Raw genomic sequence first — 22,338 nt, forward strand, 5'->3', positions numbered from 1 at the left:
AGAGTTTAAGAACAAAAGGCTAAGACATGGAATGAGTCTGGGCAGCAGAAGAGAAATGCCAATCGGTCATCTTTCCAACCTGTCATCTTTCCAACAGAAACAGAAGGGCCCTTCTCCATCATCTGCTAGTGCACCAGCACCTAAGAACAAAAGTGAGTAAAATTAATCAGAACTTCAGAGCTAAACCTGCTTATTCTAAGGGTAGCATGGCACAAGGGGGTAGTAAGCCTCCTGCATGCGCCAAGTGTGGTAGGAACCATTCAGGTATTTGTCGTGAGCGCTTCACTAGGTTTTTCAAGTGTGGTCAGAGTGGGCATTTCATGCGAGAGTGTCCAAAGAACATGCAGGGAAATGGTAATGGGGGTAATAGAGCCTAGTCTTCTTTAGTTGCTCCACCAGACAGAAATGCCCCTAGAGGGGCTACTTCCGGTACTGGCGGAGGAACAAACCGCTTATATGCTATCAAAAGTTGCCAAGAGCAAGATGATTTGCCAGATGTTGTCACTGGTATGATCCAAGGCTTTGACTTTACTATTTATGCTTTGCTAGAACTAAGAGCGAGTTGATATTTTGTAGCTCCTTATGTTGCTTTGAATTTTGATGTTATTCCTGAGCAACTTAGTGAACCATTTAGTGTTTCTACACTTATTGTGAGTCTATTCTAGCAGAGAGACTCTATCGTGATGTCCCATTTCCAACAATCGCAAGAGTACCATGGCTGATCTAGTTGAGTTAGACATGGTAGATTTTGATGTCATTCTTGGTATGCACTGACTTCATGCCTGTTATGCCTCAGTTGATTGTAGAACTCGAGTTGTCAAGTTTTAGTTTCCAAATGAGCCAGTCTTAGAGTGGAAAAGCAGTTCAGCAGTGCCTAAGGGTCATTTCATTTCGTACCTTAAGGCAAGGAAGTTAGATTTTAAGGGGTGTTTCTATCACTTAGTCCGAGTTAATGACTCTAGTATTGCGATACCTCTTATTCAATCAGTTTCAGTAGTAAGAGAGTTCCTAGAAGTCTTTCCAGATGATCTTCCCGGAGTCCCTCCTGAGAGAGAGATAGACTTCAGCATAGACATTCTTCTAGATACTCGTCCTGTATCTATTCAGCTATATAGAATGGTACCATTAGAGTTGAAAAAGCTGAAAGAGCAGTTGAAGGATCTGTTAGATAAGGGCTATATACGACCAAGTGTCTCACCTTGGGGACCTCCGGTCTTGTTTGTGAAGAAGAATAATGGTTCCCTTATGATGGGTATAGATTACCGCCAATTGAACAAGGTTACCATTAAGAACAAGCATCCTCTTCCGAGAATTGATGATATTTTCGCTCAGCTTCAGGGTTCTTCTTGTTTTTTGAAAATAGACCTCAAATCTGGCTACCATCAGTTGAAAGTAAGGGAGTGTGATATTCCAAAGATAACATTCAGGACCCCTTATGGTCACTATGAGTTTCTGGTCATGTCGTTCAGTTTGATCAATGCACCTGCAATGTTCATGGACCTTATGAATAGAATCTTCAAACCTTATTTATATATGTTTGTTATCGTATTCATTGATGACATACTAATCTATTCAAGGAATGAAGAACAACATGCTAGTCCTTTCAGAATAGTTCTTCAGACTTTGAAAAGATAAGGATTTATATGCTAAGTTCGCAAAATGTAAGTTTTGGCTTGAGTCTGCGGCGTTCTTGGGCCATATAATTTTCTGTGATGGAATTAAAGTTGATACCCAAAAGATAGAGGTAGTGCAAAGTTGGCCAAGACCCACATCTCCAACAGATATTAGGAGTTTCTTGGGTTTGGCTGGATATTATAGAAGGTTCATAGAGGAGTTCTCGTCCTTTTCGTCCCCTTTGACCAAATTGACTCAGAAAATAGTTAAGTTTCAATGGTTTGAAGCTTTCAAGAAAAGCTTTTAGGAATTGAAAAAGAGGTTAACTCATGCCACAGTATTGACCTAAATAGAAGGTATGCAAGGTTTTGTGGTGTATTGTGATGCATCTAGAGTTGGATTGGGTTCTGTGTTAATGCAGAATGACAAAGTTATAGCTTATGCCTCCAAACAGTTGAAACTTCATGAGAAGAACCACCCAACCCTTGACTTAGAATTGGCTGCTGTAGTATTTGCTTTGAAAATATGGCTCCATTATCTTAATGGTGTTCATGTGGATGTGTTCACCGATCACAAGAGCCTTCAGTATGTGTTCACTTAGAAAGAGCTCAATCTCAGACAGAGGAGGTGGTTATAATTACTCAAGGATTATGACATGAGTATTCTTTACTACCCAGGTAAGGCTAATGTTGTTGTTGATGCTTTAAGCAGGTTGTCTATCGGTAGTACTACCCATGTTGAGGAAGAAAAGTGAGAGTTAGCAAAAGATGTGCATAGACTTGCACGCCTGGGAGTCAGATTTCTAGATTCCACAAAAGGAGGAGTAGTGGTGATGAATGGGGCTGAATCATCATTAGTGTCAAAAGTAAAAGGCAAGCAAGACCAAGACCCTATTTTTCTTGAATTGAAGGCAAATGTTCATAAGCAAAAAGTATTAGCTTTTGAACAAGGGGGAGATGGCGCACTGAGATATTAAGGTAGATTGTATGTACCAATGGTGGATGGACTCCAAGAGAGGATCATGGAGGAGGCTCATAGATCCATAAATTCCATTCATCCAGGTTCCACAAAGATGTATCACGATTTGGAAGAGGTGTATTGGTGGAACAGTATGAAGATGGGCATTGCCGAATTTGTTTCTAAGTACCCAAATTACCAACAAGTTAAAGTAGAGCACCAAAGGCCCGGTGGTTTGGCTTATAATATATAACTTCTGGAATGGAAGTGGGAGATGATTAATATGGACTTCATCACAGGTTTACCAAGGTCTCGCAGGCAACATGATTCTATTTGGGTGATTATCGACAGAATGACAAAATCAACCCACTTTTTGCCAGTTACGACTACCCATTCAACAAAGAATTATGCCAGGTTATATATTTAGGAGGTGGTAAAACTTCATGGAGTCCCAGTCTCCATTATTTTAGATAGAGGTGCACAATTTACTGCACAATTCTGGATATCTTTTCAGAAGGGTTTGGGTTCAAAGGTAAACTTAAGTACTGCTTTTCATCCTCAGACAGATGGGCAAGTAGAATGCACTATTCAGACATTAGAATATATGTGGAGGGAATGTGTGATCGATTTCAAAGGTAATTGAGATGATCACCTACTCCTTATTGAATTTGCATACAACAATAGTTACCACTCTAGCATCTAGATGGCTCCATATGAAGCTCTTTATGGGAAAAGATGCAGATATCCTATTGTATTGTTTGAAGTTGGTGAAGCAGGGTTGAAAGGACCAGATTTAGTCCTTCAAGCTATGGAGACGGTGAAGGTGAGTCAAGAAAGGTTGAAAACGGCACAGAGTCATCATAAATCCTACACTAATGTCAGGAGAAGGGCGTTAGAGTTCGAAGTAGATGATTTGGTATATACAAAAGTTTTACCCATGAAGGGTGTTATGAGGTTTGGTGAGAAGGGGAAACTTAGTCCCCGGTATATTGGACCTTATTGAATATCCAAGAGGATTGACAAAGTAGCTTATGAGTTGGAGCTACCACAAGAGTTGGCCGCGGTTCATCTGGTGTTTCACATCTCTATGTTGAAGAAATGCATGGGCGATCCTTCATTGATCATCCCAAATGAAAATATTGGGATCAATGATAGCTTATCTTATGAGGAGATTCCTGTTAAGATTCTAGACGCTAAGTTCGCAAGTTGAGAACAAAAGAGGTAGCATCAGTCAAAGTCCTTTGGAGGAATCAATTCATTGAGGAAGCTAATTGGGAAGCTGAATTGGACATAAAGAGGAGATATCCACATCTCTTCGAGTCCAGAGAAAATACAGACCAAGGTACTAATTCTTTTCTTAGTACTTTTTAAATTATAAGTGAGCATGTTGTTTGTTTGCATTTGCTTGTTGGGTGTTTGAACTTGATGTTACCACCTTTAGCATAGTAAGAGTAATCTCATTCGATGACAAATTTTTATAACGGGGAGATATTTTATCATCTCACAAATTGAAATAGCTAGGAAGAAGCTAAGAACTGGAAATAGTCATTTTTGGAAAGAATGAAAAATCTGGAAAATTGTTTAACTTAGGAAAAGTGAGTTTTTGGTCAACTTCAAATAACCTTAAATCCTAGATCAAAATGAGTTAGGTGTAGATCAGGATATGGTTGGAAATCTCTTGGAATGATCTTTCCAACGCCGCCAATTTTACGCGATTCCGAGTTCGTATGAGTAAGTTATGCCTTTTGGAAGTAGGGCTTCTGGATTAAGGATTTGTCCAATCCGGATTTTTAAAGGGTATTTTAGTCTTTTCATGGCCCTATTATTTTAATCCATTTTTAGGAGTTTAATATGGGTCAAATCAGGTTTTAGTTGGTTTTAGAATTTGGAATTTCATGCTAGGCTAAGGAGAAGAGAAAAGAAGAAGGAGAAAGGGCAAGATTCATCAAGATCGATCAAGATAGTTGGGAATTTTCTTTTTGCGTCGCGGAGCCGTCACTGAGTCTTCTGCCTCAAAATTTGTTTTCGAAACTAAATTTTAAAAGCTTCTTCGCATCGCGGACCCACCCTTAAATATTGATTTTCGGTCTTTTCTCATGTTTAGCTATCTAAAATCATTCATAAACATCATGAGATCTTTCCTATCACAAATCACAATCCTTGAATCCATAATTCAATTCAAGGACCAACTAAGAGTCAAGTCAAGAGCAGTTAAGATCAAAGTTAGGAGTCAAGTTAAGGGAAGTCCGTCAAAGTTTTCAAAACTCTTTTATAAACATTTTAACTTTGTTTTAAGACTTAAAGTTCAAGTTGAGTAAAGAGTAAAGTTTGAAGTCCATTTCTTCAAAAGTATATGGGGACTATGTATTCCTAAAGGGTTTAAAATGTTTTCACATTTAAACAAGAAAGGAAACCTCGATTTCCAAAGGGCCTTCGGGGTAGTTTTCAGAAAAGAGAAATCTCTTTATAAATGAAGCAAGAGGGGAAACTTTGATTTCCAAGATTGCCTTTGAGCTACGTTTTTGAGCACTAATCTCAAATCATAGAGGAAGTATGTTTTCAAACATAAAGAGCTAGTATAATATTTTGGGAGCAGTAATGAGCACCGATATGGGGGAGCGTTCAGAGAATCCACAGCCCCCATAACCCATTTAGCCATCATGGGTAGAAAAGGGTCATACTTTTTAGATGAATCCTTTTCGCATAGACTAGTGGATCCACTTAGTAGTTCAGGTCTTATACCTGTGGCGAGGTATAGGATGCGCTGGCAGTGTGAGAAAGATTATTGTATCATCACTATAGCTCTTCAGTGATGATTGTCGGTTAGAGAAACTCCCACAGAAGTTATTTGTATTCTTATATAGACAGTTATTTGTATTGTTACATACATTTCAGAGTTTTAGTGTATCTTTGCATACGCCCAGAGTTGACATCATGTTTTAAACAACTTTTTTTATATTGCACTTGTTTTAAAATTGCTTTATATTGAAATGAGTTCAGTTATGTTGAGTTGAGTTGAGCCAGGTAAGTTCTTGAGTTTCCTTTCAGTTTCTTTTCAAGCTTAAGTTGTGTTTTGCATTACAACTCGCATACTCGTCCGTTCAATGTACTGATGCCAATGACCATCATCTTATTATGATGCAGACTCAGGTAACTAGGATCGACATCTAGGGCATCGTTGATCCAATGAGCAGTTCAGAGTCTATTGGTGAGCTTCTTTACATTCCAGAGGACTCCTTTTCATTACTTTTAGTTTTAGTATTAGTTTGTTAGGATGTCGCGGGCCTGTCCCGACATACATCTCAGTTGTTTAGAGGCTTCATAGATGGACAAACAGTTAGTTAGTTAATTCAGTTGTCATTGCTTTTCAATTCATATGTTAAAGACTTGAGTTTGACTTAATTGCTATTTGAATGTTCCTTTATATCATTCTAGTTACTTCATAAATGTGTATGTGATAAGTTAAGTCTTCCACTGAGTTAGTTAGCCAGACCAAGGGTTCGCTTGAGGCCAACAATGGTCTTCGAGTGCCAGCCACGTCTAGTGTGTTGGCTCGGGGCATGACAGTTATCTTGAGTTGAGTTGAGCTAGGTAAGTTCTTCAGATTCCTTTCAACCCTATGTTGTGTTTATCATTCCAACTTGCATACTCGTACATTCAATGTATTGATGTCAGTTGGTCTGCATCTTATTATGATGCATCTACAGGTAACTAGGATCAACATCCAGTGTATCGTTGATCCAGTGAGCAGTTCAGAGTCTGTTAGTGATCCTCTTTGTATTCCGGAGGACTCATTTACTTTGCTTTCAATATTTTTCATTGTTAGGATGATCGGGGGTCTTGTCCCGACATCCCTCTTTGTTTTAGAGGCTTCATAGACAGTTAGTAGTTCAGTTGTCTTTACATTATCATTTCATATGTTAAGACTTGAGTTGCCATTTTTGGTCAAGTTGAAAATTTGACTTTTAAGTATTCTCAGTATTTTATTATTCAAGTTATTATAGTGCTATTAATCATTATAAATATGCATAGAGTCTTCCGTTGAGTAAGTAAGTCAGGCAAAGGGTTCGTTTGGGGCCAGCAATGGTTCCCGAGTGCCACTCCCGCCCAAGGCATAGGCTCGGGGTGTGACAAACTGGGTATCAGAGCCCATAGTTCAAGAGTCCTAGGGAGTCTATGAAGCCGTGTCAGTAGAGCCCTAGTTATCGGTGTGAAGCGCGCCACATCTATAATTAGGAGGCTTGCCACACTTAGGAAATTTTCTTACGTCTTTCACACTCATTTCGTGCGTTAGAGTTTGATCTCTAAAATGTTTCTTCTAATTCATGCTTGCGCATATTTTTAGATAATCAAGCCTCCACGAAGAGCTGACAAAGGTCATTCTAATAGATGTAATGTTGAGGAAAACGAGTTATCAAATGCACCTTAAGTGTAACCTCAAGGAGAAGTTACCAATATTGAGTTCTGTGAGGCTATCCGACTGTTGAGCCAAGTTGTGACACACCAAGCTGGGCAAAAAAGTGGAGCTAGACATGAAGCGGCTCATACCTCTAGGATCTGAGAGTTCTTGAGGATGAATCATCCAAGTTTCACGGGTTCCAGCATTACTGAGGATCCAGAGAATTTTATTGAAGAACATAAGAAAGTATTTGAAATCATGCATGTTGCTGATACTGAGCGAGTTGAAGTAGTTGTATATCAACTCAAGAATGTTGATAGGACTTGGTTTGATCAGTGGAAAGATGGTACAGTTGAGGATGCACCACCTACGAGTAGGGCTTGTTTTGAGGAGGCTTTCTTAGGGTGTTTCTTTCCCCGAGAACTACAAGAGGCTAAGGTACAAGAGTTCCTCACACTTAAGCAAGATTCTTTGACTGTTCATGAGTATGGGTTGAAGTTCACCCAATTGTCCCGTTATGCTTTAGAAATGGTTGTGGACATGAGGAGTAAAATGAGCTTATTTGTTGCTGAGTTGGCTCGTCTGTCGAGTAAAGAAGGTAGAGACGCAATGCTGATAGGTGACATGGATAACTTAAGGTTGATGGTGTATGTGCAGCAGGTAGAGGAAGAGAAGTTGAGGGATAGAGAGGAGTTTAAGAACAAGAGGGCCAAGACAGGGAATGAGTCCAGGCAACAGAAGAGTAATGCCAACCGGTCATCCTTCCAACAAAAACAGAAGGGACCTTCTCCATCATCTGCTAGTGCACCTTCACCTAAGAATAAAGGTGCGTACAATAGTCAGAATTTCAGAGCTAAACCTGCTTATTCTCAGGGCAGCATGGCGCAAGGGGGTGGTAAGCCTCCTGCCTGTACTAAGTGTGGTAAGAACCACTCGAGTACATGTCGTGAGGGCTCCACTTGTTGTTTTAAGTGTGATCAGAATGGTCACTTCATGCGAGAATGTCCAAATAACAAGAAGGGTAATGGTAATGGGGGCAATAGAGCCTAGTCTTCTTCAGTCGCTCCACCAAATAGAGCTGCACCTACAGGGGCTACTTCCAGTACTGGAGGAGGAACAAACCGCTTGTATGCTATCAATAGTCTCCAATAGCAAGAGGATTCACCAGATGTTGTCACTGGTATGATCCAAGTGTTTGACTTTACTCTTTATGTTTTGCTAGACCCAGGAGCAAATTTATCTTTTGTAACTCCATATGTTGCCATGAATTTTTATGTTATTATTGAGCAACTTAGTGAACCATTTAGTGTTTCTACACCCGTTGGTGAGTCTATTCAAATAGAGATAGTCTATCATGATTGTCTCGTTTTCGTCAATCACAGGAGTACCATGGTTGATTTAATTGAGTTAGACATGGTAGATTTTGATTTCATTCTTGGTATGGAGTTGCTTCATGCCTGTTATGCCTTAGTTTATTGTAGAACTCGAGTTGTCAAATTTCAGTTTCCAAATGAGCCAGTCTTAGAATGCAAAAGCAATTCAGTAGTACCTAAGGGTTATTTTATTTCTTATCTTAAGGCAAGGAAGTTAGTTTCTAAGGGGTGTGTCTATCACTTAGTCCGAGTTAATGACTCTAGTGTATAGATACCTCATATCCAGTCAGTTCCAGTAGTAAAAGAGTTCCCAGAAGTCTTTCCAAATGATCTACCTGGAGTCCCTCCTGAGAGAGAGATAGACTCTAGTATAGATATTTTCCCAGATACTCGTCCTATATTTATTTGGCTATATAGAATGGCACCAGCAGAGTTGAAAAAGCTTAAAGAGCAGTTAAAAGATCTCTTAGATAAGGGCTTTATTCCACCAAGTGTCTCACCTTGGGGAGCTCCGATCTTATTTGTGAGAAACAAAGATGGTTCCCTTAGGATGTGTATAGATTACCACCAATTGAACATAGTTACCATTAAGAATAAGTATACTTTTTCGAGAATTGGTGATCTTTTTTATTAGCTTCAGGGTGCTTCTTGTTTTTAAAAATAGGCCTCAGATCTAGCTACCATAAATTGAAAGTAAGGGAATATGATATTCCAAAGACAACTCTCAAGACCCGTTATGGTCATTATGAGTTTTTGGTCATGTCGTTCGGATTGACTAATGCACCTGCAGCCTTCATGGACTTTATGAATAGAGTTTTCAAACTTTATTTAGATATGTTTGTTATCGCCTTTATTGATGACATGCTAATCTATTCAAATAATAAAGAAGATCATGTTAGCCATCTCAGAATAGTACTTCAGACTCTTAGCATATAACTTCTAATCTATTCAAATAATAAAGAAGATCATGCTAGCCATCTCAAAATAGTTCTTCAGACATTAAGAGATGGGGATTTATATGCTCAGTTCTCTAAATGTGAATTTTGGCTTGAGTCTGTGGTATTCTTAGACCATAGTATATCTGGAGAGGGAATTAAAGTTGATACTCAGAAAATTGAGGCAGTGCAGAATTGGCCTAAAGCCACATCTCCAACTGGTATTAGGAGTTTTTTGGGTTTGGTTGGCTATTATAGATGGTTTGTAGAGGGGTTCTCGTCCATTTCGTCTCCTTTGATCAAATCAACTCAGAAGACAATTAAGTTTCAATGGTCGGAAGCTTGTGAGAAAGACTTTCAGGAATTGAAAAAGAGGTTGACTACTGCCCCTGTTTTGATCTTACCAGAAGGTACTCAAAGTTTTGTGGTGTATTGTGATGCATCTAGAGTTGGTTTGGGTTGTTTGTTAATGTAGAATTGCAAAGTTGTATCTTATACTTCCAGACATTTGAAAGTTCATGAGAAGAATTACCCAACCCATGACTTAGAGTTGGCTGCTATAGTATTCGCTTTGAAGATATGTTATCATTATTTGTATGGTGTTCATGTTGATGTATTCACCAATCACAATAGCCTTCAATATGTGTTCACACAGAAAGAGCTTAATCTCAGACAAAGGAGGTGGTTAAAATTACTCAAGGATTATGACATAAGTATTCTTTATCACCGAGGTAAGGCTAATGTTGTTGCTGATGCCTTGAGTAGGTTGTCTATGGGTAGTATCGCCCATGTTGAGGAAGAAAAGGGAGAGTTAGCGAAAGATGTGCATAGACTTGCACGATTAGGAGTCCGACTAATGGATTCCATGAAAGGAGGAGTAGTGGTGATGAATGGGGCTGAATCATCATTAGTGTCAGAAGTGAAAGAAAAGCAAGACCAAGATCCTACTTTGCTTGAATTGAAGGCAAATGTTCATAAGAAAAAAATAATAGCTTTTGAACAAGGGGGAGATGTCGTACTGAGATATCAAGGTAGATTGTGTGTACCAATAGAGGACAGACTCCAAGAGAGGATCATGGAGGAGGCTCATAGCTCCAGATATTCCATTCATCCAGGTTCTACAAATATGTATTGTGGCTTGAGAGAGGTATATTGGTGGAATTGTACGAAGAAGGGCATTGCAGAATTTGTTGCTATGTGTCCAAATTGCCAACAAGTTAAAGTAAAGCACCAAAGACCGGGTGGTTTGGCACAGAATATAGAACTTTTGGAATGGAAGTGGGAGATGATTAATATGAACTTCATTACAGGTTTACCAAGGTCTCGCATGCAGCATGATTCCATTTGGGTGATTGTCAATAGAATGACAAAATTAGCCCACTTTTTACTAGTAAAGACCACCCATTCTGCAGAAGATTATGCTAAGTTGTATCTTCGAGAAATAGTTAGACTTCATGGAGTTCCGGTCTCCATTATTTCAGACAGAGGTGTGCAATTTACTACACAGTTTTGGATGTCATTCCAAAAAGGCTTGGGTTCAAAGGTGAACTTAAGTACTGCATTTCATCTTCAGACAAATGGGCAAGCATAGCACACTATTCAGACCTTAAAGGATATGTTGAGGGCGTGTGTGATTGATTTCAAAGGTAATTGAGATGATCACCTACCTCTAATTGAGTTTGCTTACAACAATAGTTACCACTCGAGCATCCAAATGGCTCTTTATGAAGCTCTCTACGGGAGAAGATGTAGATCTCCTATTAGATGGTTTAGTGAATCAGGATTGATAGGACCAAATTTACTTCATCAAGCTATGGAGAAGGTGGAAGTGATTCAAAAGAGGTTGAAAACGGTAGAGAGTCGTCAGAAATCCTACATTGATGTTAGCATAAGGGAGTTAGAGTTTGAAGTAGATGATTGAGTATATCTAAAAGTTTCACCCATGAAGGGTGTTATGAGGTTTGGTAAGAAGGGGAAGCTTAGTCCCACGTATATTAGACCTTATCGAATATCCAAGAGGATTAACAATGTAGCTTATAAGTTAGAGCTACCACAAGTGTTAGCAACGGTTCATCCGGTATTTCACATCTCCATGTTGAAGAAATGCATGGGCGATCCTTTATTGATCATACCAACTGAAAATATTGAAATCAAGGATAACTTATCTTATGAGGAGATCCCTGTTCAGATTCTAGATCGCCAAGTTCGCAAGTTGAGAACAAAAGAAGTAACATTAGTCAAAGTCCTTTGGAGGAACCAATTTGTTGAGGAAGCCACTTGGGAAGATGAGGAGTATATGAAGAAGAGATATTCACATCTCTTCGAATCTGGAGAAGTTCCAAATTAAGATACTAATCCTTTCTTGGTATTTATTTATAACTTGGCATGTTGTTTTGCATTTGCTTACGGGTGATTGAACTCAATGTTGCATGTTACACTTGTATCCTAGTAAGAGTAATCTCATTCGAGGACAAATGTTTCCAAGGGGGAGATATTGTAACATCTCGCAAATCTGGAAATTTTGTTAAGTTAGAATAAGTTGAGTTATGGTTGAGTTCAAACGACCATAACTTCTAGCTCAGGATGAGTCAGAGGTACTTCCCGAGATGGTAGTTAATCTCTTGGAATGATATTTTCAACGTCACTTATTTTGCACAATTCCGAGTTCGTATGAGTGAGTACCCCCTTTGGAAGTTGGGCTATTGGAATAAGGAAAGTCCAATCCGGATTTTGAAAGGGTAGTTTGGTCTTTTCCTTGCCCAATTATTTTATTTCATTTTTGGTAATTAAGTTAGGGTCTAATCAGAATTAGATCAGTTTATGATTTTACCAATATATGCTAGGGCTTGGAGAAAAGAGAAAACAAGAGGAGAAAGGAGAAGAGAAGCAAGATTCGTCATGATCGTCGAGTTTAGTTTGTGGATTTCATCGGGGGTGATCCCTACAAGGTATGTGAGTTCACACATCATTGGATTCGTTTACCCACGTGCCAAACATGTTTCATTCAGTGTGAATTCGTCCTAAAAATTGAAAACATTCCTAAACATCATAAGGTCTTTCCAATAACAAATCATAATCCTTGAATCCATAATTCAATGCAAGGATCAGTTAAGAGTCAAGTCAAGAGCAGTTAAGATCAAAGTCAAGAAAATTCAAGAGTCAAGTTAAGATAAGTTCTTAAAGTTTTCAAAAAGTCTTTCACAAATGTTTTAGCTTTGTTTTAAGACATAAGTTTTGAGTTCAGTAAAGAGTAAAGTTGAAGTTCTTTTCTTCAAAGAAGCATAAGGGGACTTAGTATTTCCCCAAAGAGATTTAAAATGTATTTCACATTTAAATAAGAATGGAAATTGAAATTTCCGAAGAGCCTTCAGACTAGTTTTCAGAAAGGAGTAATAGCTTTCTAAATGAACAAAGAAGCGAAACTGAGATTTCCAAAATAGCCTTTGAACTATGTTTTTGAGCACTAATCTCAAAACAGAGAAGAAGTATGTTTTTTTAAAAACATAAGAGCTAGTATATTTTGGGAGTAGTATTGAGCACCAAATTGGGGACGAGCATGAGTTCAGATAAATTACGTCACCATAAAACCTTGTAGCCACCATGGGTAGAAAACGATCATACGTTTTAGATGAATCCTTTTTGAAATAGATTAGTGGATCCATTATGCAGTTCAGGTCCTATACCTTTGGCCGGGTATAGGATGTGCTGACAGCTTGAGGTAGATCGATGTAGCATCAGTATAACTCTTATGTGATGGTTGTCGGTTAGAGAAACTCCCATAGAAGTGTTGTATTTTTATAGACATCAGTTTATTTGTATTTTTACATACATCTCAGAGTTATTTGTATATTTACATACACACAAAGTTAATATAATGTTTTTAAACTGCTTTTCTTTATATTGCACTTGTTTTTAAACTACTTTATATTGAAATGTTCAGTCATGTTGAGTTGAGTTGAGTTGAGCTAGGTAAGTTCTTCAGTTTCTCTTAGATTCTTTCTAGCCCATGTTGTTTTAGCATTCCAACTCGCATACTCGTACATTCAATGTACTGATGCCAGTTGGCCTGCATCTTCTTATGATGCAGACATAGGTAACTAGGATTGACATTCCGGCGCATCGTTGATCCAGTGAGCTGTTCAGAGTTTGTTGGTGATCCTCCTTGCATTTCGGAGGATCTATTTCATTGCTTTCTAGTTTAGTTTATTAGGATGTTGTGTGGTCTGTCTGTCCCAACATCCATGTCAGTTGTTATTAGAGGCTTCATAGACAGTCAAACGTTAGTTCTCTAGTCTTATTCATTTCATTTGTATCGTTTAAGAGTTGAGTTGCCATTTTGGATTAGACATTATTTCTTTAAGTTATTATATGAATATTGTCTTCCGCTGAGTTAAGTAAGCCAGGCCAAGGGTTCGCTTGAGGCCAACACTGGTCTTTGAGTACCGGCCACGTCCAAGGAGTAGGCTCGGGGTGTGACAATAATTTTATTATTGAGTGTACATAAACTATCATTATCTCTATCTTGTGTTATTTTGTCTCTTGGTCGCTTTAATTTTTGACCTATTTTGTACAGTTTGTATCGAACTACAAATATATATACTATTCTTGCCAATAAAAACATTGTTATTTATAGAGCAAATATTTAAGCTTTATAAATATATTTATTTTAAGGTCCAATCCAAGCCCAAGCCCCAAGTCCAAGTCCAAGTGTTTGATATTTAATATATATATATTAATATAAATACATACTTACACAATTACATCAGATCATTCTTAATGTCAAGGTAATAGAGTGAAAAAATAAATGACTATAAATGTTTGGGAAGATTCTAACTTTAAAGAATTTGAAGGAATAAAATTCGTAACTCCAAATTTAAAATTGTTACATAGACAAAGAAGAGAAAATAATAAATTTGCAATCTATCGGTAAGGATCATTTAAGGAAGGGAAAAAGGACAAATATACCCCTGAATTATCGTAAATGGTATGTGTATACCCTTCGTTATACTTTTAGGATGTTAGTGCCCTTACCATCCAAATTTTGGTGTATATATACCCTTTATACTAACGGTGGTACACGTGTCTCAATCTTAACCGTCGATTCATTATTTGTTAAAATTTTATCCAAAATTTGATAAAACCCACCTGAATTATTAAAAAATCCACCCGAATTATTAAAAAAATCCACCAAAATTAATATAACCCAAAACCCCCAATTAATTCACTTAATTTCACATCAAGAGACTTGTTTAGTAGCATCATTTCCCCAATCTTCATCCCCAAATCATTCTCATTCTCAAGTGAAATTCCCCTGTAGTCAAAGGCTGATCAAGCATCGTCGCAATCCAAGCTCTAAAACGAGCTCAAAGAACTGACCCTTCCCAAATCGAAGCTCAAGACTCAAAAACCTTAAATCGTCTCATCAAAACAGATCTAATTGCAGCCTACAAAGAACTTCTACGACAAGACCTTTGCGATTTGGCCCTCAAAGTATTACCAGCCGTTCAATTGGAATGTGATGTCCCTGATTTGGGGCTTTATGCTGATATGGTCTTAAGTTTGACCCGGAGGGTTTTGCTTAACATAAATATCGATGAATTGATTTGTAATTTGGAGAAAGTGGTGACGATTGAATGTGATGATAAGTCGCTGGTAAGGTTGGTAAGGGTGTTGGTTGCAGGTGAACATGTGGAATCTACTATTAGGATTTATGAATTAATGAAAAAGAATGGACGGGGTTCTAGATTTGAGATTGATGAATATGTAGCTAAGGTTTTAAGAAGGGGGTTTAAGAGATTTGGAAAAGAAGAAATGGTTGATGGAGTTGATCAATAATTATAGAGATTGTCGAGATTAGTTTAGGGGAAACATTAAATTTTGACAACTTCCACTGATTTTCTTTTGTTTGGGTGTGGGTATTTTTTATTTGGGCGGATTTTCAATGAATCAGGTGGGTTTTTTTTTTGGGTAGAAATTTATTAAATATCGGGTCGGCTAATAGGATTAAGACACGTGTATCATCGTTAGTATAAAGGGTATATATGCACCAAAATTTGGACGGTAAGGGAACTAACAACATAAAAGTATAACGAAGGGTTTATACATACCATTTACGATAATTCGGGGATATATATGTCCTTTTACCCTTTAAGAAAATATATTCTACCTAATTCAATCACGATAATGGAAGATTCATTCAATAAAACATTTATCTATTATTACATGCTGCACAAGTAAATATAACTAATTGTAATTGAAATAGTTATTGATAATTGTTCCTTCCCTTCTAATTGAATTAGACTTAGCACTTATCATGTGTTGTTAAATAGTGTATGAATTGACGCATTATCACTTGAATGTATTCCTTCAGAAATATTATTGAGTTCTTTTACAATCCTTTTGAAATCTATATTTTCGTCAATCTTGTATGTGATCTCATAACAATGTGCATTTAGAAACTTCATCCTAAAATTATTTAAGTCTAATCACCCAAATTTAAGCTGACGTATCTTTAGGTTTTTTTCAAGAATTATTCCTATCCAAAATGATATGACTTTTTTTTTATTTGGTATATAACAATTCATAAGTTCATAATCACATTTTTACTATAAATGTCTATTTATATGGGATCTCCAAACAATGTACATTTGATAACTTTATCCTAAAGTTATTTACTTGTCATTACCAAAATTCCAGTCAACATATGTATACATTTTTCAAAAGTCATTAATCTTAGCCTAAAAGATATCAGTATTTCTGAATATGGTATGCCAATTAATAAGTCCACAAATACATTTTACTATAAATTCTCAATGAAATCTCTTTCATAACCTCCATCAAGAAAAATCTATTCTTTTGTATAGTTTATAACATCTCAAGTGCGGTTTCTACTTATTAACTTTATATTTATAAAAAATATTAATGTATGAGTGTATGCATGAGTGGTTTTGATGATATTATTTGCTATTTTAAACTAATTATTATTATGATTTTATTTTATGTGTAGCTAAAATGAATACTTTCATCAACAACAATGTCATGAACCTAGTCTACACCCTGGACATGGCCTGCACTTAAGAACCATTGCTGGTCCCTAAGCGAACCCTCATCCTGGCTGACTACAAGCGAAAGACTAACTTAAGCATGCAAAAGCTTAAAACTGAATATAATTCAAATAAACTCAACTTTTCAAAACTTTAACTCAAATGAACAACTTAGAATAAAAATAATATATTCAACTCGCCATAAAATAGGCACTTAAGTCTTTAAAACATTTAATAAAATAAATGATACAAACTTCTCAACTATATTGACTATATATGAAGCCTCTAACTGATAAAGATGGAAGTTAGGACAAGACCCATGATATCCTAACAACTGATATAACTGAAAGGTAAATGAAATCCTCCGGAAGCAAGGAGGCTCACCATAGCTAACTCGAACTCTCGGATGTATCAACGAATCTCCTGTTGATGATCCTGAATACCTGTGTCTGCATCATGAAAAGATGCAAGCCAAATGGCTCAGTACATGGAATGTACGAGCATGTGAGAGGAATTCTAAAGCATAACATAACCTTGAAACTTGATACAAAGGAAACATACTTACCTCTTCTCAAACTTACTCAATTCAAGGAATACTCAAGGACACTCAAACTACTCAACTTACACAACTCAGAAGTATTGAAGGATAAGATACTCAATTCAGAGATTAGATACTCAACTCAAAGATATGATATTCGACTCTTGGTACTCAACTCTGGATACTCAACTAAATATAAAGCAACAATACACATGTAATATATGGAAAGCTTTATAAAATAGTAAAACAACTTAGTTCGTTAAAGAAAATGCAATAACAAACTCAATTTTACTTATATAATAATTAATATAGTTTCTGTGGCAGTTTCTCTAACCGGCAACCATCACTTAAGAGTTATAGTGATGATACAACACTTTACCTCACACTACCAAGGACCATCCTATACCTTGCCATCAGTATATGACCTAACTTAACTTAGTGGATCCACTATTATATGCTAAAATGATTCATCTAAAAAGTATGACCCTTTTCAACCCATGATCGCTACATGATTTTCATGGAGACTTGAGTTAATAGAAAACTCGCATCCCCACATCGGTGGTCAATAATACTCTCAAAATATAATACTAGCTCTTTATGTTTAAAACATACTTCTTTCTATGATTTGAGATAATTGCTCAAAATCTTAGCTCAAAGACTATCTTGGAAATCAAGGTTTTCTCTCTTTGATTTATTGTGAAAGCATTTACTCTTTAAATGAAAACTATCCCAAAGGCTCTTTACTATAAAATTAGTTCAAAGGCTCCTTACTGAAACACTAGCTCAAAGGCTCTTTTAAAAACCTCAGTTTTCCGTTCTTATATAAATGTGAAAACATTTTAAACTCTTTTGGGAATACATAGTCCCCATATACTTTTGAAGAAATGAACTTCAACTTTACTCTTACTCTTTACTCAACTTCAAAGCTTAAGTCTTCAAACAAAGTTTAAACATTTGTAAAAGACTTCTTAAAATATGGTTAATGCCGAATGATGGACATGAACGACTCAATGCAAGGTTTTCAATACCCATAGATAGAACTCAATACTTGGAATTCAAGAACTTCAATGATACTACTCATCTCAAGATTTTTCGACTTATAGTGTTCATGCGGACTTATGGGCATCAAATATTTAACTCAAGTACAAGGGATTAGGAACTCAACACTTAAAGGCTTAGAACTTGAAGATACCACTTCTCTGAAAGATGCTCAACTTACGAAGTTCATGCAAAATTATGGGCATGAAACAACTCGACTCGAAGGTCTACAAACTACCTAGAACTCATGTATATGACACTTCTCATTCTATTACTTACTACCTCAAGAGTTAGTTCAAATCGATGGTTGATCTCAATGATTCACAATTGAACCTAAGGGCTTTCTTGAACTCTACTTTTAACTCTCTCTTGAATGTGAATTATGAATTCAAGAGTTATGGTTCATGATATGAAAGATCTCATGATGACAAAGTAGACTCATGAGTACATTCTCTTCATCCTCACAAGTTACTAGAAGTTGTAGAAGACTCCACAAAATGACTCAAAGGGACTTTGTTAGAATGTTCGAAAGAACTCTCAAAACTTGACTCTTAGCTCTACCTTGAATTTCAATTATGAATTCAAAGTTATGATCATGTTATGAATGATTCTAGGTGTTTAGAAGTAGGTTAGAGTAGTTAGTATCGAAAAAGAGTGAAGGTGCACTTTAAGCGATCTCAAACGGGGAAACCGAAGACAAATTGGATTGGGCAGGCGACCCTGGCGCTATGGGTGGCGCGGGGCTCCAGCCCCTAAACTTCAGAGGAGGGTTTGGGGCACTCTAGCTGGCGCATCGTGTCAGTCCCAACCCAGAAAATCTGATGAATTTTCCTTGCTCGTATTCTCACCCTAACTCGGCTAGAATCGAACGGTTTCTTCCCCAATCACTTGAATTCGATTACTTAACATAAGTACATCTAATATACTCAAAACAACACTCAAATTACTAAATTTCATCTCAATAAATCATCAAAACCCCAACACAACAAGATTTTGAATGAAATTCAAGAACACCTATCAAGAACTCATCAACAACTCTAATCTTTCAACTTTAAGAACGAAATTCCACTGAAAATAACATGATTGGCGTGTGGGTGAACAAACCCAACACTATGGAAGATTACATACCTCTTAGGGATTAAATCCATGGTGAAAATCTGCAACAAGACGCAAGAATCTCGACAAACGCTTCGATTCTTCTCTTTTCTCTTCTTCTTTGCTCTTCTTGAACTCTAAACTAATACCCTAGGTGTAAACTAGGATTATAAAACTGAACCTAATCATATTAGACCCCTAAAATATTTCTAAAAATGAATTAAATCTGATTGGGTAAGGAAAAGACCAAAATACCCCTCTAAAATCCGGTTTTGACTTTCCTTATCTAGACAACCCAACTTTGAATAGACATATATCCCTCATACAGTATCGAAACTGAGCAAACTCGATGGAGTTGGAAATATAATTCAAAGATCTTTCCTACGGTATCTCACAGAACACCTAACTCATCCCGAGCTAGGTGTTATTTTCGTTTGAAGTAAACCCAAAACTCATACTTAACTTAACTTGCAAAATTTCAGAGTTTTGCTATTTCCAATTTAGTAATTTTTCAAACTCAAGGTGCTACATCTAGTGAACTTAACACTTAAGAAATTTTTAATTCCTTGGTAAAAATCACACTCACTATGATGACCGGTTCGAGTCTTAGTGCGAAAAAATTTCTGGGGTGTTACAATATCTCCCCCTTGGGATCATTTGTCCTCGAATGACGACTGCACTGGGTACGGAACAGGGTTACTCCTACTAAGGTCTGAGTCTAATGGTGTGCTATTAATATATTCAAGCTTAACCGAAATCCTTATGTTCGGGTTCTAAACTGCGATAGCAAATCTCATCCCAAAACTATTACTCTTTACCACCACATTGGGCTCATATCAAGAACCACCTAATGTTTAACAACACCACATTCAAGCTTAGTACTCTAACAACCCCATTACTAAAAGGACCTATAAAAAGATATCCCCCCCACTCTTTAGAACACATTACTAACTTACTCTCAAACACTTGACTTGATTTCCCATCTTATCATCTCCCCCTTAGGTCTAAAGCTAACACTTGAAAGCTATGATCTATTCCAACATCTCTAAATGGTCTACGTCCTATTTTACTCTAACACTTTGGAGAAGCTTATCTCATGACTACCGAACTCTCCATAAGCAGGTAGTAAGACCTCTTTCTAATTACATATCCTCTCGTCACACCTCTTAATGCTCTTGTTACACTTGTGACTTAGCCACACTTCACTGCCCTTATCTAAAGGTTTATTGCAACTTATCACCTCAATTCCTCACCTACTCTATGTCAAGTCTTCTAGATCAAATCCTAAGACTAGCATCATCACCCTCATGTTGCCATTCTTTTGATCATGATACTCATCTCAAATTCAAGCTTAATATTTTTTACTAAAGCTGAATATCAGTATGATTGCTCACCTACTATACTATACCTCAATACTTGATCAGTTCTATAACCATATGAACATTATGACCCTCTCAGACAAATCATAAGCCTAAATTAGATCTACCAATTCATAAATAATATGCTCTCTTATTCAACACATGAATTTAGTCTCCTCGAATATGATGGCACATCGACATCAACTCTATTCAAGTTAAAATATGATCTAAATCATCTTGACTAGCAACTCTTACTCTACCCATAAGGGAATACTCCTCATCAATAACTTACTGGGTGCATCACCATAATAACATAATCTTCCTTATCACTATCTCCCTTTCATAGATCTCTATACCTCTGCATACTTTCCTCTAAATCTGGCCACCGTCAATACTACTGCTCATAATCTCGTAACTCATGATGCCTTTTCAGGAGAAAATACTATTCAAGCTCTAATCATACTTTCTCACGACGATCTCAACTGAAACATGACTTAAAGAAGAGAGTACAACTTACGTTTAGCTCAAACACACGATTCTTATAATATGAAGGCATTACTCTGAAACTAACACTTAGCTTACTCATGTGCTTCTCTCAAGCCCCTCTAGAGTCTCATGACTTTCTCAAGGCTCTTGCTAAGAACAACTCATCTATAAGGATCTTTACAAATTACTTTGCAACCACCTCTAGTATGATGGGTAGTCGAATGAATATGAGAAATGCACGAGTTAGAATAAGTCTGTATGACTTAGATCTATTGCATGATTAAGAGTATGAAAGAGGGAACCTCTTCTTAAATGTGTGCAGTCTCTCATTTATAGAACTGGGCCCTCACAACCATAAACAAGATCCTACTTGACACGGCTTTATAGACACCCTAGGACACTTAAACGCTGTGCTCTGATACCAAGTTTGTCACAACCCGAGTCTACACCCTGGACGTGGCCAGCACTTAAGAACCATTGCTGGTCCCCAAGCAAACCCTCATCCTTCCTGACTACAAGCGAAAAACTAACTTAAGGATGCAAAACCTTAAAACTGAATAAAATTCAAATAAACTCAACTTTTCAAACTGTAACTCAAATGAACAACTTAGAATAAAAATGTAACACCCCGTATCCGAAACAGAAAAAAAATGCAAATTTTGAGAAGTTGCAGGTGCAACCCACGATCCGTAGGTCAGACCACGGTCCATGGTCTGTGTCCATGGATCACTCGTTTACCTAGCCTCTGACACGACTTACAGTCGACCAACATGGACCGTCGTTTAATCCACGGTCCGTAGGTCTAACCGTAAATGGGGGTCAACAGCCAGTTAGATAAAAATTATGATTGGGTAAACATCAAATAGTCATAACTCTTAGCACAAAAGTAATTATGTGTCCCATGACCTATGATATGATAGATAATTGAATCCTCTTTCCAACACCACCAAGTTTGCTAAAATCTCACCTCTGAGTAAAATGTTATGGTCGTTTTAGTGAAGCCCTGTCAAGCAGACTCGACCGACGACTCTAATCGACGGACCGTCGATTGACCTATGGCCTGTTGGTCCAATACGTCGGTCACTCCGACATCAATTAATTTAGGGGTTTTTTGGTCTTTTCCTATTTCGTTTAACCCCTGAGGTACATCGTTTAGACCCTAAATCATGTGGTTTTAGTCAGTTTAAGACTAGAAACATAATTAGAACTTATCCAAGTCAAATCATTAATCAAAACTTAGAAAATTAGAAGCAAGAGAGGAGAAAAAGGTCAAGAACCCTAGTTCAAGAACGCAACAAGTTTTCTTCAGTTCCAGCCCAGAAATCAAAGTATTTCTCCGTGAAATTCGTCACCAGGTATGTGGGATTTCACTAGTGGGTTCCTTTTGCCCATTGGTTCCCTTGAATTCAGTCAGATTCTTGATTTCATGATTATGAACAGACCTAGGGTTTCTAGAATTTCAACAGATCATCATGAATTAGTTATTTATATGTTCCAAATCA

The 22,338-nt window shown here is 37.2% G+C and overlaps 2 protein-coding genes across 2 annotated transcripts; both read left to right on the forward strand.

Moving 5' to 3' along the window:
- Positions 1 to 405: 405 nt before the first annotated feature.
- Positions 406 to 7,000, forward strand: LOC125839143 (uncharacterized). The gene is made up of 4 exons (XM_049518123.1): positions 406 to 507; positions 2,036 to 2,175; positions 3,313 to 3,394; positions 6,917 to 7,000. Exons 1-4 carry the CDS (start codon positions 406 to 408, stop codon positions 6,998 to 7,000), a joined length of 408 nt encoding a protein of 135 aa, XP_049374080.1.
- A 144-nt stretch (positions 7,001 to 7,144) lies between these two features.
- LOC125839144 (protein THYLAKOID ASSEMBLY 8, chloroplastic-like) lies at positions 7,145 to 15,140 on the forward strand. Its single transcript, XM_049518124.1, is given in 3 exon segments — positions 7,145 to 7,343; positions 7,497 to 7,701; positions 14,612 to 15,140. Coding segments are annotated over 3 exon segments (933 nt in total).
- The last annotated feature ends 7,198 nt before the right edge of the window (positions 15,141 to 22,338 follow it).

The sequence above is a fragment of the Solanum verrucosum genome, unplaced genomic scaffold (assembly GCF_900185275.1).
Source record: "Solanum verrucosum unplaced genomic scaffold, falcon-dt-bn FXZP01000164.1, whole genome shotgun sequence".
Lineage (NCBI taxonomy): Eukaryota > Viridiplantae > Streptophyta > Magnoliopsida > Solanales > Solanaceae > Solanum > Solanum verrucosum.